At 36.0% G+C, this 17,190-nt stretch overlaps 2 protein-coding genes across 3 annotated transcripts in view; one reads left to right on the plus strand and one right to left on the minus strand.

Moving 5' to 3' along the window:
* pds5 (precocious dissociation of sisters 5) overlaps positions 1 to 3,796 on the plus strand; it is a 24,049-nt gene extending 20,253 nt beyond the window's left edge. The window contains exon 20 of one of the 2 annotated variants that reach the window (XM_053762544.2): positions 264 to 3,796. In XM_053762544.2, the coding sequence (XP_053618519.1) occupies positions 264 to 365 (102 nt within the window). In that variant the 3' untranslated portion in view covers positions 366 to 3,796. The remainder of the gene's footprint in view (positions 1 to 263) is intronic. The other variant, XM_053762545.2, reaches the window with a different exon arrangement.
* On the minus strand, positions 3,785 to 16,778 carry LOC128679975 (facilitated trehalose transporter Tret1-like). The gene is made up of 8 exons (XM_053762548.2): positions 16,501 to 16,778; positions 13,624 to 13,850; positions 12,536 to 12,683; positions 11,998 to 12,173; positions 10,291 to 10,423; positions 8,159 to 8,376; positions 5,981 to 6,166; positions 3,785 to 5,675 (listed from the first exon to the last, which is right to left on the minus strand). The coding sequence occupies exons 1-8, from the start codon at positions 16,553 to 16,555 to the stop codon at positions 5,439 to 5,441; spliced, it is 1,380 nt and encodes a 459-aa protein (XP_053618523.1). The 5' UTR covers positions 16,556 to 16,778; the 3' UTR covers positions 3,785 to 5,438.
* Positions 16,779 to 17,190: the final 412 nt, after the last annotated feature.

A 17,190-nucleotide genomic window follows, 5' to 3' on the forward strand; every position in this document is an offset into this window, starting at 1 on the left:
ATGTACTTTCAGAATTTTTTGTTTTACAAAATCGTTTGATTGCTTGCAAGAAAAATAAAACGAACTGTTTTGAAAAAAAAAAAGCGTTTAGTCAATGATTTAGTTAGCAATACTTATCTACACCTGATTTGATATGATATTATGTAGAGGAAAATTTTGTTACTAATATAAATTGCAATTTTTTTCATCTACCAGGAAGCAAGTATAGTAAGTTGGAAAAATGATAAATTTCACATAAATCTAATACACAATATATCCAACAGCCATCAGAAGCGTCCGACACTCAGATACAACTGCCCGGCTTGGAACAACCTCCCGAAACGGATTTAGAAGAACCCGCGACCAAGCGGACACTCAGCGAGTGAGTACTACGACACCGCTACCCCACCGGTGGGCTAACACAAGGCAATGTCTTATGAGGTTCCGATACGGTCACAGATAGCACTGTTATACTGTAGACAGAGAAAACTAGAGACGCCGTTAGATCTTTCGCGAATACAAGAAAGAGATACGTGTATATACGAGATGTTTTGTCCCTCATCGTGTGCCCGGTACGCCTATCTTGCCGCTGTGTACGATGTAGGCTTGCAAGTAGTATAGAAATTTTCTATGTCACTTGGCTACGTTTGGTCGTTGTCTGTAGTTTTTTCTATCGATCAGTTTTCGTTTTTCAATATTTGTCGGTACTCAGAATTTTGGAGTTTATACTAATTTCTTGTACATCTTGATATAATCGTGTAATTGTTATGTAAAAATACCTATAAAATTGTACTACTGTCGCACGATATGTCGTTTTAAATGAGACAGTCTTGTGTTTTTTTCCTACAATAAAATAAACCTAAATCTTCTTTAAATTGTGCTGTTTAAATTGTATATTTTGACATTGCAATCAAATTTACTCTATTTTTTTTTTATTCTGGAGTATCATATATTTTGAGAAATCTGAAATAAATAAAATTTGAGAAGTGGATATTAAATTGTATAATGACAAATTGTTCTAGTATGTACTTTAATGTGTAAACATGTGAATACATTTGAACCTTATTTGAACCATTATTATGGGCGAATACATCATTTCGAACGCCCATTCGGGTTTTGATACGCTTAAATATTGAAGACTGGCTAAAATCCACGGTATTGTCATGCGAAGCCGCTATAGACTTTATTATAATGATGATAAAGTATGAATTCCCTTTTGGAGATTTTGTTACGTGAGTAACAGTTTAATCGCGCGGGATATGCCATTTTGAGAAGTTTTTGACATTGACAGTTTAACAGCTTTTTCTGTGGACCGAAATGGTACAGTCCATATTTTGTGCATATGAGGAAATAAATTTCATATTTTGTTGTGTGGATTTATAAAGATGAATACAAAATGTCCCTTAATAAATTTTGTAAAATAGCTGTTTTGTATAATACCCTGCCACAATTTCTTGAAATATCTGCGAATATTGTTGGCACGATATTAAAAACTTACATTTATCTGTTATATAAAAAAAAATCAACCATGTTATAAAAAGATTTCAATTTCGTTTTGCATCTCAAACCATAATTAAGATTTTCACGAGATTCACCCTATTTTAAATGCACTTGTCTTATTTATTTCACCAGAGTAATGTAAATGCTAAAAAATATATTACCATATTTTGTTAGTATATTAACCCGACAAATAAAATTTAAATATTTGACAAAAGAATTCCAATTAATTAAATCAGAATTGGAGAAACGATTTATATTCTGACAATATTAATGTTAATTTTAATATACTGTGGTAAATGGCTCGATACGAAAATAGTATACTCGAATGCTGCAGGACAGGCTATGATATTTTTATATCATTTTATTGATAATTTAAACATCTTACTAAATATTTATGTGAAAGTTTGTCTGTTACGTGAAAGCGGCTGGGCACTTACAGCTGGGCTGATTTTGGTGAAATTCAGAAAATATTGCGAAGACAAAGAAAACTATAGACTTTGTCATATCTTTCGTTTTGCTCAAACAAGAAATAGAAACGCATATTAGAAATACACGAGAACAACTTGTATGATATAGGCCGGGATGTTGTATAGTAATGTTCTATCTCATTCAACTACGCTAGCTCGTTGTCTATAGTTTTCTTTGTCTTTGTTACATATGGTGTCGCCATCTGTGTTAAGCTTTGCAAAGTGTTCACTATTGATCTGATAACAAAAGCAATTGCGCGACGTGTAATATCCAAAATTGATTTGGAAAAAGCGTTTCTGTATTGGAACAAGCTGCATTTGTGGAAATGGCAACACTATCGATGTATCTAAAGTGTTAATTTTAAGCGGGATATGACAGGCGTAATGTCTCATACATTTCAATTGGTTACACCGATTCGTTACATGGCCTCTCCTGTGTTATCCTAATGGCTCCTAGCTTTCCAACTATGGTATATTGCCACTTGAATTTACATTTTATTTGGCACAGTTAAGGTTCAAAGTAGAAAATATTTATGGGTATTATATTGTGACTGAAATGAATACTAATTTTTGAGCTATTTCTGGAAGATTCTCAATAAACCTCGCCCAGAGTGTGATTCGGCTATCATAAAATAATAATAGTTTCCAAATGGTTTTTCAATAGCAGTTCGTATTGCGTGTGATTGAAGATCAATGGAGCCACTGTTTGAACTCAACGTTAGCAGAATCAATAAATACCCTGTTGGGAAGGTAGCAGAAGCTAAAGAGAGAAGTCTGTATTATAGTTTTTTTTTATTATTTTGATTTAATTATAATTGTTTGCGCGTTGTTTAGTTGTAATTAGTTCGGCTGGTCGATCCTACTTTATGTAAATTGCGCGCCTATGCGTCTTATGTTTAAGCAACTAATATTTTTATAGTGTTATATCAAAGTTAAAAATGTTAATTTAAAATAATTTCGCTTTGTTAGAAGGTAAAAATGACTAACTTCATGACCTTATTATAGGGCACAACAGTTACTGTCGAATATGAAATGATTTTCATAGCAAATGAAAAAATATCAACATTTCCTTTTTTCCTGAATCGCAGTTTAAAATTAAATAAAAATAAAATGGTAAAGACCGAATCATTGTGTGGTTGGATTGCGAACGTCACATGAAATGGTAAACTAATTGACTTCACCACTCATACGTGATGCCCACGCTACAGGCCTGGCCTAGTGTGGGATCGCTAGGTATCTACTCCGACTTTGTAATATTATTGTGACTTCAATTGAGCACATAAAATATATACTTCTAAATACTTAGTTCCTCTTGCCGTGGGCGTGTGAAGTTGTTTTGGCTCCAGTCCACCTCCCAATATAACTATTGATGATGTATATAGTTTATTGTGAAAAAATACATTAATTTTCATTTAATTTCATCAACTGCATGTATTTCTTTTCGATACATAAAATATTCTATAAATAAACCAATATTCGTTTCATTGTTGACTTTGGTATAACACTTAAAATGTCGTAGTATAAAACGCCGTGAAATTCAAACGTGTGAAGTGACTTCTACATTGGCATACTAATCGTGACGAAATGGAGAAAGCTATTTTATCGAATGAACAATGTAATTGAACGTGTTAAATTTAACGTTAATTTTCTCAAATTTTAAATAAAATAATATCATGGCAGTGGTTTTATTACTGCGCTTAATTTTTAATGTTCGCACGTTTTTTGCAATGGCGATACAATTTAATTATGTTTATTTTAAGTGTACCAAAAAGTCCTGTGACGGCGGCGAGCGGTCGCCGCAGTGATGATTCTCTGTAGTTATGTATTAAAATAAATAATAAACATATAAATTGTGTATTTTATTTGGTATGTCTTTTATTACATTACTGAATTACAACTGTACATAATTCATAAAATTAAAACAGACAATAGTCCACAATAGTGGTAGTTGACATCAAGTCAATACAGATATTTTTCCATGAGTCAACAACACAAGAAATGCCGCAAATGTTGGAATAAAAAAAACGATTTATGTTAAACTTTAATGAGAACAAAACATACTAAATGCGTTAAGTACTTACATACTATAAATAATATTGATCAAGTGACATTCTTTTATTTTATACACAGGCAATTACCCTATTTTAAGAGAGATAAGATACTTTATTAGTATCTTTGGTAGTAGTTTTGGGTTTAGTTGTTCAGTATCATTCGTTCTTCTCAGGATTTGACTTCTATCACTTGTTTTTTAAAATACAACTAAATTACAATCCTTAAATGCTATATTTGAGCTCATTTGTAAATGATATCATAAAACATAGTTTTCATATTGATGACAGAGTTGAGGAACATCCTCTCTATGTATTTTGGTCAATGTTTTAGGCACCTACATCACTATTTGTTTACGTATAAATATTTTATAATTCTTTGTATTTAGTAAAATTAAACTTATGCTGGCTCCACACTATCGCGGACAAGTTTACCGAACTTTGACGTATTCGGCATACAATGCTGGTCTTTAATTGTGGTAATAAAAGTCATATAAGCTACGCAATGTTCCTGTGTTGTACACAAAATTTGTCTATTTAGTATATTTATTGCTTTCGACGTGTTGCGTCAGATTTGTATTCGATGAGTAATCCAGTGTGACGTGTTATAATGATAGCAAAATATTGAAAATATGCTGATAAGTAACTAGTCTAGTATTTTTGTGTATTCTCCGAATAGTACCCAGCCCACTTAGCCTGACTAGCATGATTAATAAATGGAGAACACTAATAAGGTAAATATGTACTTATTTTAATTTCCCATAAGTGTCATAAAAGTACAAATTCAAATCATTCGGAAATTAGACCTTAACAGGTACTTTTTCACTTAATTTTTTATATTAAATAGTAATTTCTCACAAGCCACAAATTACTGGCATTTCGAAACGACCACTGCTGAGAAGAAATGCCGAAAGAAACTCATTTGAACAGTGTACGTAAATGATCGCCACACTCGTACAGAAGCGGACGCTAACGCGTGAACATTGTGTGGTTCTATTTACCGTTATGAAGAACCAACAATGTATGTTGAATCGGTAAAGTTCGGCGATAGTGTGGAGCCGACATAAGCACTTATTGAAATTTTTGGTAAGTACTATCCCAAATATTTTTAGGTTTCGCTAAATTACCTTATCTATGTACATACCTAATTGTATAAATAAATAAATTTCAGTCGACTAGACTAAACCCACTTTGATAGTGCCGCAAAATGTCACACGAGTATTGTATGAGAAAAAGTGAGACTGCGATAAACCTTGTGTTGTGTAATTTTCTTTCCTGGAAAATACCGATGATATCTGTTCCCTGAAGATAAATTTCTCAAGGAGTTTCCAAGAAAATTTCCGTGTCGTTTCTGACCGATTTTCCAGAACGGCACATCCCTAGTCACAACTTTTCACTACATTTACATACGTGAGGTCTTAGTAGGCATTCTTATACTACAATCCTATACAAAAACCGGTTCTGGTTTCTTCCAATAGCTCTGAATCTGCTCCAAGCTCTTTCCTTTCGTCTCCGGCACCCACAGTATAGTATACAAAAACCCATACAGAGTTACCGCAGCGAAGGTATAGAATACAACATATGGACCGAACTGGTTCGCGACTGGCGTGTAGAAGATGACAGTCATGGAGCTGCAGAAGAAAGAGAAAGCCATTGAGGCGCCCGCCATGCGCGCGCGCATCTGAAAAGGAAGGAAGAGGCTGAGATCTGAAGAAAAAGGCTCGGAAACATACACAAACTATGTTTCTCTCATCTGAGCGTTTTTCCGGTTTCTTCCTCAGCCACAAAGGGTCTAAGCCCGTGATCGGTTTTCCTTATTTTTATGTTTCTTTGAATTAATTTGAAAATTTCTCAGATAGATTGTTTAGGATGCTATCGACAGCATTGACCTAAATAACAATTGTCTGATTCTGAGCCATCGGTACTATCGAAAGATTTGGGCTATATATCGGCAATTAAAATCATATATAGAATGTTCAGTCTCACCTGAAATGTAAACACCTCAGCCATGACGACCATCGGCACGGGCGCGAGGCCCACTCCATACGCCAGGATGCACAAGCATACGGCCACCACAGGCAGCCACGGCACTGTCTCGGTGCCGACCAGGAAACAGGTGGCCAGGGTCGCCATGCACAGGGAGACTAATAGCGAGCTGATTGCCAGCGGAATCTTGAACAAAATGTGTTTTTGTTTTAAATTTTATCATCATCTGCTGGCCTCTGTGACCCACTGATGGGTAAAGGTCTTCAGTCTCCGCCAAACTGGGTCATTCTTATATAATTGTTGCCAGTCAATTTCTTTACAAATCACTTAGGTACATAGTTATAAAACGACGTCGTTTCCCGCTGACTGTCGGTCCCTATGTAGGTATTAGAACTTCAAAACTAAGTACGCAAAAGATTTTGTTGCGGTTTTTTTAAATAAAGTTATTAAAGAGTAACGTTTTGGTGTATAATTTATTATGGTTTTACCCGAGCGGAGCCGGGACGGGGCGCTAGTACCTATATTCCAACTTTCCAGTTGTGCAATAAATACCTACCTAAGGTTAAAAAAAAGCTTGGTGCACACCGGCCGCTAAAAGCGTGCGTGTGTGCTTTTTTATATACTTATAACTAGATGTTGCCCGGGGCTTCGCTCCCGTGGGAATTGAGAATTGAGGTAAAGTATCGCCTATAGCAATTGTATCTTTCTAATGGTGAAAGAATTATTGAAATCGGTTCAGTAGTTACGGAGATTACCCGCCTCAAACATACAAACTCACAAACGCTTACCTCTTTATAATAATAGTATAGACTAACCAAACGCAGTTAACCAAAGTTCCATACAAGAAATCGTGTAAAAATATGCGGTTGTTGTACCTTCAACAAACACTAATTAATCCTAGCAGGTAAGTACCTACCCATTTCAGAGATTAGCGCGTTCAAACAAACTACAATATTGTATGAGGAGAAACGTGGCAGAAACAGATAAAAGATTGAAGGTAAGTAACTATTCATTATTTCCCGTAGATTAAACATAATTTCTTAGCATCAATGCTATTTTTAGGAAGCTATACCTATCTATTACATAAACGCTTTATTTCCCAGGTAAAAAACAATCCATCTGGTATGCAATGTATATGTAATGCAAAATGTAATATATACCTACCTACTTACATGCTTTGCTAATCAAGCAACAATACTACCAACGACATTACCAAAACATTTTACGTAATTGCGTGCCGTTTAGTCACACATTTGGTTATGAAGACACCACAATGCGGCCGCCGCCGTACTACCTACATAGCGTAGAAAATTGGTGTATTTAGAAGGGAATGTAGGGGAGCAAGTGTGGTGTGTTGTTGCATCCTAGAATAGGACCACTCGATATCCTTCCGTGGATACGAGGCGACTAAGGGACACAGCTGATAGGCAACAATATCATTCCCAAGGAGGGTTGACGTCAGGCAGGCGGCCGGTTGTAAAATCACAGCCGAATCATTTACTTAATTGATTTTAGATCAAGTTTTGAAGAAGTGCACATGTAAGTAATGGCCAGTAAATTTTAATACAGAAAACAAACAAGTTACCGATACTCATTCGTAAATAAGTACTTACTTAAGCGAATTAGCATTCAAACAATGTTATTATTATTGTCCATGTGATTTGTATGCGATGGTCGGGCCCGTTTCGTAGGTACTAGGTAAATAATAAGTTTGATGTAACCACGACTTACCCACCTTATTGCACATGGACTCCGTTTCAGATTTCTTTATATTAGGTATTGAAAGTCGCAAGTTGAAAATATGTCACTTAAATCGAAGATAACCAAGAAAAGTCAGAAACCTATGGAAGACAGGGGAGGTTTTTGCCCTGCTTTTTTTTTGACACAAAAAAATTAAAGATACTGGTGACGCCTGCTTGGACACAACCTAATCTTCAAAATTATAAGGTCTATTAAGTATTTTACGTTGACTCGGGTTTCGCAGCGTCACAGCCCTGGATGAAACCGGGAATACAAATATGAGAGAGAGTAATACGATAAAATTATCTTTATTGCACCAAAAAAAATAAATAGAGAAAAGTAAATATGAACACTAATGAAAGACGCAAGAGCGTACTCATACATAAATGAAATATATCTATCAGCGTACTTATAATATACTTCAAGAATTATCCTCACCTTTCTGCCAAACTTCTCAATGGACATCGTCGTGAAGAACGCCCCGACCAGCTGCAAGGAGCCCATGAATAGCGCCAGCATGTTAGGGCTCCACTCGGTGCCCGCGCGCCGGAACACGTCCGCCGCGTAGTTCATGAGGGCGAAGCACCCGGACAGCGTCTGCATGGCCATCAGCATCATTACCATGCGCAGCGCTGGGAAAGTCGCTTTGTCACGCACTATAACAAACCAAGTGCCAACCCTTATAATTTCGTCGCAGCCGATTTATTTTTGTTTTTTTTTTGCATTCCACAAAATAATAATAATAATTTTCAAAAAAAAATCTGCAACAGTCAATAAACGTACAGACATAAATCCGCTACATGCTTCGTAAGTATATATAAAATAAAATTATTGTAATTATTTTGTTCAGAAATTTAAATTTAAAGAAATTAGCAAAATAATGTTGTTTTTTTCTTGATTCTACCTACTTTGGTTATATTGAGAACTACTAGTATAGGTATTTTGTTAATCTAATATTAAAAATCTTAAATTAAATCATGTTTTGCGAATAAGGTAAAGTGGTAGACATTGTACCTATCATCAAATATATTTTGAGTAACTTTATATAAGTATAATCAATTAATTCAAGAACTTTGTTCTTGTCGGTGGAGCATTTTCCATCTAATTCTGTCCTCAGCCACCGATTTCACCTCCCTATACGACACGAGCTCTGCCTTCTCTTTTATTTCATCTAGGAATGCCCTTCTTGGCTTTCCTTTTTCTCTTCTTGCTTCGATTTTTCCCTCAATCAGATATTTCATAAAGTTGTCGTGTCGTATAAGGTGGCCAAACATCTTCCTCTTCTTGTCTCTATTGCTTTCAATGACGTTCTTCTTTCTTTGATCTTGTCTAGTACTTCTTCATTTGTTTTCTTATCTGTCCAATTAATTCTCTCCATGCGCCTCCAGCATCACATTTCAAACGCATTCGATCCTTCTTTAGCAAAGTCCACGCCTCACTGCCATACAACTTTATATAAATAAAACAATAATTTAATTGGTTGAGGTGGTGATTAGTCACGAGTAGGCTATAAATAAATGCAATGTTTCGCCTTCACATCCACATTGAATCAAAAACATTTAATTTTCACGCTACGTCAAGGTTCCAGGATTGTTTTCTCGGCTATACTTATTTATATTGTATTCGTAGCTTATTGGAAGGCAAGAAATCAAATGATAAAGTACTTAACTAGGTATACGTATACTAGAACTAGAAGCGATTTTTTTTGTGTGACGATAGTTGGAAGGGTGGAGAACTAGAGAGTGACTAAGACTTTTAGACTTTTGCTTGGCCGCGCGCGGAGCCGCGAACAGCAAAACAGTTTATGGCTGGCTACATAAGTATTGCACACCAAAGAACACTTGTTAATTCAAAATTTTCGCATTGTAGGTAGGTACTAATTTTTTATTTCTAAACATCATTTACATATTATTCATGTTTTTAATTTATGATAAGTGAGTACCTATCTAATATAAAATACCACACACATAACACGATTGATAAATATGTTTTTAATGTGCTCCTTTAATGATCATTTTATTCAATTATTTTTCAAGTTTATCTTACAGATAACCTATTGAAACATAAGTACAATGTCACGTATTACCGAAATCGAAACTCATCGACATCCTACTATATCGGGCATATTGTATACATATTGATAAGTTTTAAATAATTAACTTTTTATATTTAAGCGAAAAGCTTCAGCTTAATTTTCACAACAATATAAATGCATGGCATGAAATTAGTTCCATAGAAAGTTAAAAAAATTCTAAACGTAGACTTACGAGAGTTTGTATACCAATCTGACTCATGTACCTATACTTAATAGTTTTAATCGACCACCGTTCCCGGTGAAGGAAAACATAGTGAGGAAACCGCACTTGTGTGTGTGAAATGGGGAAGGTAATGGCAATTAATAGTTATTATGAGAAGGTAATGACATTAATAATGCCAAGAAAGTCGTTGTGTGTGTTTCATTCCATGAGCACGACCCTCGGCTATGAGGAATACGACATGGTGTACTATACAATAAAGGGTAATTTCTTCATTCGCTCATTCATATTCTGTGCACCGGCCTTAAACCTTACCGACGCTCGTGATGGTGACCGCCGGAGCTTCGTCGAAGCTCCGCTGTTCGACCTTCAGCCTCTCCAGCTCGTCGCTGACGAGTTTACAGGACTTGGGTATACTCCGCAACCACGCCACGGTTCTGATGGCTTCCTGAGGCAGTGAGAATATCACTTTTTCCTTTATAGAATTATTTAAACGTCTTACTTACTTAAACGTCTTTTCAATGTGAAATTGACTTGAATGTTGTTTTGTTACCTATTATTATTTCAGCTTTTGCCGACTTTAGTCGCATAATGAACTCTTATTAATTTTTCCGTATTTTCATTATTTTTTTAAAGAAACTTTGTACATAGGTAACTACGCGGGTAGTGAAAAGTGATCTTCAAACAGCTAACGGTATTGTTTACCATCTTGGCAATAACGGTTACTACCTACGTACGCGCAATGCCGTACAGTCGATCGGACAAATTCATTGCGAAATCACCGCTATTGCCGCTCCGCTAAGAACAACAGAAAGTGAAGTGATTTCTGAATGACCAATTCGCAAATTTTATTATTATTAAGACTCCGCTGGGCGCTGTACGTTCGTCTACAGCCACCAGGCTTGAATCTCATGAATTGTGATAGATAAGTAATAATAAATTTACCCCGATAGACAGGGCGCGGGTTCATTTCCCGCTCGATTCCTGATTTTTTCATCTCATTGTTATTTTCAAAATTAAGTTTAAAAGCATGTGTGACATGTATAACAAATCCTTTTATATATTTTTGACGTCAATAAGTGACTTACCTAGTAGGTGTAATATCATCCTAAGTTGAATAAATAATTTTAAATTTGAATTTTCGTGTTTTTTGTGTGTTTTGTAAATGGTACGGAATCCTTCTTGTGGCTACTTGTACTTGGCGGGATATTTTCTAAAACTTTTTTTTAAAGATTGTCATCATTTTATCGCAGAAGATAAAAAGTAGCCACCTAAGTCATTTGTCTTAGATGTACCTATCAATCTTTATCGATGAAGAAGAAAATAGTGTGAGGAAGGATCTGATCCGAGCAAGAGGTGACTAGCCTCGTCTGCTTCATATAACGATTTATCCTAAACAATAAACTTTATCATATATAGGTATAACAAGTAAATTCTCAATGTTTATCAAATTAATTTAATTTTATGAGTACATTATTACTTAATTAATCATAATTACGACTATTAAAATGTTCAAACATTGTAAGTATGATAAAACAATGAAAACTATGTTTGTTTATTTTTTTTCATTCAATGCTTCTAGCCAGATGTCGAAAGAGCAAGGAAAAAATCCGTTAGTACATTAAAATGAGATAAAAAGATTTTCAAGACGAGTGAGAAAACAAAAATACAGTTTACCAAAAGGCAGCCTTTGAATCGTAACAAACGCCTATATCACGATAAAGTTTTCACTGTTGTATAGAAATTTACCAACTTTTATTTAGATAGTTTCACGATCAAATTACATAACAAACCGTCCAGTAGATTTTGCGTGAAAAAGTAACAAACATATACACATATCTACATCCTCACAAATTTTCGGATTTATAATATTAGAATACCTTAATGCGTAGGTATGTTTTGTCACTATAGCACTTTACAAAATTTGGCAAAATATCACTACCTACTTTAGCTTAAAATATAAGTGTATTATCTTTTTTATGAAGAACAGGGTTAGGTTATAATATGTATGTAAGTACGTACCTTTTCTTTGCCAATCTTCAACAGATAATTGGGGGATTCGGGCATAAAACAAAACAGCACCACGTGGGTTACCGCTAGAGACAAGTAAACTGCTTGGTTTCCGGCGTAACTCAGCGACATCCCGACGGCATAGACAAAGATGACCCCGAGCTTGCAGACGGTCATCACAAGAGATCCTATAAAAAAATGTACTAGCTTTCACCCACGGCTTCACCTGCGTGAACTTTTCAGTCATTTGGGGGTTGATTTTGGGACAAAAATGTTTGTAAGGAGGTCTTTAAATACAAGCATATCTACCAAATATTATCAAAATCGGTCCAGTGGTTTAGCCGTGAAAGCGGAACAGACAGATTTTCGCATTTATAATATTAAGTGTTAGTATGGATTCCCTCGCTCTTTGAGGCCTCCTATACTCCAACATATTATCGCAGTTCACCAAACTTTGTTGGTTTTAACGTCCATTGCTGGTTTTTCCTTGCGGTATAAAAATCTCACATACAAACTACGCAATGTAAATTCATTTTCGTCGGCATCTTACCCAAAGCGCCTCTCAAGTTGCTCTCAGCGATTTCCCTGATGTACACAGGGACGACCACGAAGCAGCCCGCTGCAGCGAACCCAGCCATTATCCTGGCTATGATGAGGCCCGGGGGCGTGATCCATGTCAGTTTGATGGCCCAGGATATCTGTGAAAGGTTGGAATATGTACAGTCTGCCACAAAGAAATCTGACCCCCTAAGAGATGGGGTTTAAATCGCGGGAGGTTCAGATTTCTCTGTGGCAGACTGTACTAAGTTCATAGAAATTCAACCTAATGATCTGACAACTAGGGACGCCGACGACCGTGCGAAGTGGAGACGAAAAAGTAGTAAGGCGGACCCTGGGCTCCGACGCTCAATGACAAGGAAGCGGGAAAACGCTCAGATAAGAGAGAGAGAGAGAGATTGAGTTTAGAAGTAATTTTGTTTCACTTGTCCTAATGTTTGTTTGCCGCTGGTTGTTAGTTAAATTTCACCTATTACTTTATGTTCAGTATGACCGGATGGTGCACCCAGGATTAGCTCCCAAGGAAGGATCTTCAACAATTGTTTTATGTTTTACTTTTGTTTGTAACAGCTTAACTCTAATGCCAGCTTATTACATGCTGACGCGAATGCGTGAACCTTGCGTAGTTAATAGTATGAGTGCTTTTATTTTCCGCAATGATAAACCAGCAATGTATGCCGAATCCGCCAAAGTTTGGTAAACTGTTCGATGACAGCGTGGAGTCGGCAAAAAACATCTTGGCAAACTATATCCAACTAAGTAGGTAGGTATGTAAGTAATCATTTATTTGGTGAACGATAGAGCCATAATACAACAAAAGAAGAAAAACTAAACTTCGTACAGCTTTGACGTCGACTGATTGTGAAGTTTCCTTTATTACGCATAATTTACATTTAATGGTGAAAATAACGAAAAAGGTAAGTAATACGGTCTTAATTAAAATAATCTACGGGGGTGACAACTCATGAAGATTAACTAGCGACTTCTCTTCACCAAATTTTTCATTTTGTTACCGTTTTTGAATAGGTACCTAGTTAGCCGTTTTGTAAAATACTTCAATTATATATTTACGACACATACACAAGACAGCAGCGAAGCTCCAATGATACAGATCTTCCTCCCAAATCTGTCAGAGGCGAAGCTAAAGAAGGGTATCCCGCATATCCCAGCCAGGGGCAAGGCTGCAGCCATCCAGGATATGACCTGGGCAGTGACTGGCTCAGTCGTGAGGCCGGGCGCCAGGAGTAGCGACGCCATGGGCGACAGCCAGCCGATTTGGATGCCATACGTGAAAGATGGTATGGTTGCTGGAAATAATATATTATTTATTTATGTACTAGGGTACTAGCGACCCGCCTCGGCTTCGTACGAGTGCAATATTGTGCATGTTATATACATAATAGCGTTTGCCTGTGGCTTCGCCCACGTGAATTAAACTTATCTCTTGAATCACTCTGTCTATTAAAAAAACCCGCGTCAAAATCCGTTAAGCATACTAGGGACAGACTGACAGGGGGGGTTGGGTTCAATACTTTTATTTGTGATCACAAACAATTTGTCTACGGTTCTGGGTTGCTTCTACGGGTCTGCTGTGCCCGTTTCTGTGTTTGTGCCTATCGGACCTAACGATACAAGGTTAGTCAATTATTCGTCATTTATTAAATTATGTATCTATACATAATATATACAATACATATACCTAGGTAGGCTGTGCCGTAGGTACGGCACAGATATACGGTATATACCTACGTAAACATTTCGTGTGCTCGGGCCATTATTAAATATAGCAGTAACAAAAGTAAGCAATGTACTGTAAACCGCATCCCACGAAAGTAACCTTGTATGAAACTCTATGCGGTGGAAATAGCAGCGAATTTGCAATGGTTTTGGATAGCTCAGTGTTTGCACCTTACCTAAATGTAAGTATTCGTTTGTCGACAATGTTTTGACAAAAGACAAAGAAAACTAAAGACAACGAGCTAGCGTCACCATTTGAGATGGAATTTTCCATACAAAATTCAAAATTTGTATGATATACATCACTTATTGACGTCATAAATTTACTTAAAAACGAAGTCTACCGTCCACTTCTAAAGCGCAAGTAAAGAACGGTCATTCCCGTTCGTCACCCTCGGTTTTGTCGGGGACGAATGGGAATTTTTGTAAAAAAAAGTCCCATTTGTTCCCGACGGGGACCAAACCGTGGGTGGCGATGGGAATGACCGGTGAAGATGAAGCGGCCCAACAAACTTCACCGCAGCCTTTTCTCCAAGGACGTCAATTAACAAATGTGGACCTTACATCGACATCACTACAACGACAAATCGATAAGGTAGGTGTTGTAAAACCGGTGACACTATGAGAAACAAAAGATTCTACTTAGTGCTGTATCCCGTTTTTTCTCATATATTTCTCATAAACGTTTTCTTTTTATTTTATGAAACGAAAGATATAACGATGTCTATAGTTTTATCTGTCTACATGGGGGCTACCACGTAACATAAAACACATAGAACGTCATTGCGTCTACACGTTCTCTCTTTTTTTAACCGATATGGGAAAAGAGGGAACTTTATGGACGTTAGTAACGTACTACGTGTATGTTGTTTCGTGGTAGGCCCTTAGTTTTGACCTATGTGTACGTACATGTGTGTGTTGCGAATTCGGCTTGGAAGACTTGGCTTTTTTTTTGACAAGTTTGGTTACTTAAATCAATAATTATCGTTACTTAATGCCTTCATTAGGCAGGCATGTAGATACATACCTTAGGCTAATTACATATGGAGTCAAGGTGTAAAAAGGTGTGATTCACTACAGATGTGAAAACGAGCTATCCTGTTAGATAAGCATACTTTAAGTTTTCTGCAGTTGTTTTGTCTCATTCTGTCAATGCCAAATTTTGTAAAGTGCTTAGTGGCAAAACATACTTTAGCTTAAAGTATGCTTTATTTTTTACTGTAAATCACGCAATCCTTAACGTAGCTTAGTACAGTTAGTGGCACAGCCGCCTTACACCAAGTGGGATCGTATGAACGACATACATTTCATCAATAAGGTGCGTGCGAGCGACACTATTTACTAATATAACTGTACCTACTTAACACTAACTTAAAAACGTGTATTCATAGTACATATTGTTTTTCTATGCTGTAAGTCAAGATACAGCTTAGCCAACGTAAATATTTAAACTGTATTGACGTCTGCTAATCATTTATCTTTTTATTTTTATTGTACCTTACTTGTATGTATGTTATGTAACACTTATTTACTCGTCATCATCAGCCATTTGAAGTTAAACGTCCCCACCGCTAAGGGCACAGGCCTTCCTTATGGATGGATAAGATGTATGGGCCTTATCCCACAACGCGGCCATACTCTTTAATATTTATAATAACATAATACATTTTTGGTCACCCATCCAATGACCAACCATCGAGTGTGTGACTTAACCGCCACTATAGCATGCCGAGCGCGCTTGCCATTGAGCGCTATTTATTACTAATAAATACAATTTCAATTTAAATCTATATTTTATATAACTAAATCAATCTTTTTCAAATTTTTTATTATAAGTAGGTACCTTGGCAATTACATGAAAAAATTGTCCATTCCACCAAATAATAAACGGGAATGTTTTTCTTCGTGCACTAAACTGCATGTAGGTACCACGAAAATGATATACTTATTGGAACAACCAAATACAGAAAAAATCTTTTCCCATGGGGTTTTGGGCGAAAGCGGCGTAGCTATAATACCTATTATGTATTTTAGAAAGGCATAAATTATTACGCTAACCATGGACACCAAAAATTACTTAGTTAAAAATAAAGATTTTTCTAGACATTAGTGAAGCTAAGCAGCAAACTAGTAAATTAAATAAATTATTTTTTTATACAATAAATAATACACACTCATCTGTTATTTATTTTAATAAATGTGACAATCACTAGCACTTACCTAACAATGCCGTAATAATTTGTTTCTTCGAGCTACATTCTATATTTCTTTCCATTTTGGCAAAATCACTAGATAACCCGGGAAAAAATCACAAATAAGTATTTTGAGGTTATATCATACATAACACGATTATAAAACTTGTTATTGGAAATATTGTGTACAATTATATAATTAATAGTTATTTATAAGTCGTTTTTATGTCATAAATTTCGACGATGTAATTTCGATATCAAATTATTAATTAATATACGGCTTCCGCCGATCATGGTAGTCAGACTACTGAAGTACAGTTCACTATACTTAAATGAGCCGCATATGTGATATGTACACAACTTCATACTCTTTATAAACAGTTACGTATTTTTGCCAAATTAAAAGTGCAGCTACGTACGAATTTAAAGATCCTTATCTCAAAGTCATAAGACTCGTTAGAGTAATACAACTTTATTTTTAAACTGCAATTCTATTTTTGCCTATACAATGGCGTTCGGAAATCAGTTTAGAAAATGAACCCTACTGCTTTGTAATTAGATGTTCAAATAGCAAATACATTATGTAGGAATTGCGGAATTCTTCGAACTTGTGGGGTTTTTCTTATTCTCTTGTTTCGGCGAAGATATTGATTAATCAATATTTCAGTTTTTATAACGACTCTTCGATTCTGCTTGTCTACTTAGAAAGTTTTATTTA

This window comes from Plodia interpunctella, chromosome 22, assembly GCF_027563975.2.
Source record: "Plodia interpunctella isolate USDA-ARS_2022_Savannah chromosome 22, ilPloInte3.2, whole genome shotgun sequence".
NCBI classification, from domain to species: Eukaryota; Metazoa; Arthropoda; class Insecta; order Lepidoptera; family Pyralidae; genus Plodia; species Plodia interpunctella.

What these genes read in the sequence shown, in the direction of transcription:
- LOC128679975 (XM_053762548.2), bottom strand. Translation starts at nt 16,555, where the DNA reads ATGGAAAGAAATATAGAATGTAGCTCGAAGAAACAAATTATTACGGCA. An exon ending in GAGCTTCGCTGCTGTCTTGT is followed by an intron (nt 12,684 to 13,623) that starts GTATGTGTCGTA and finishes AACCTTTCACAG; the next exon opens with ATATCCTGGGCCATCAAACT. An exon ending in CAACTTGAGAGGCGCTTTGG is followed by an intron (nt 12,174 to 12,535) that starts GTAAGATGCCGA and finishes ATTTTTTTATAG; the next exon opens with GATCTCTTGTGATGACCGTC.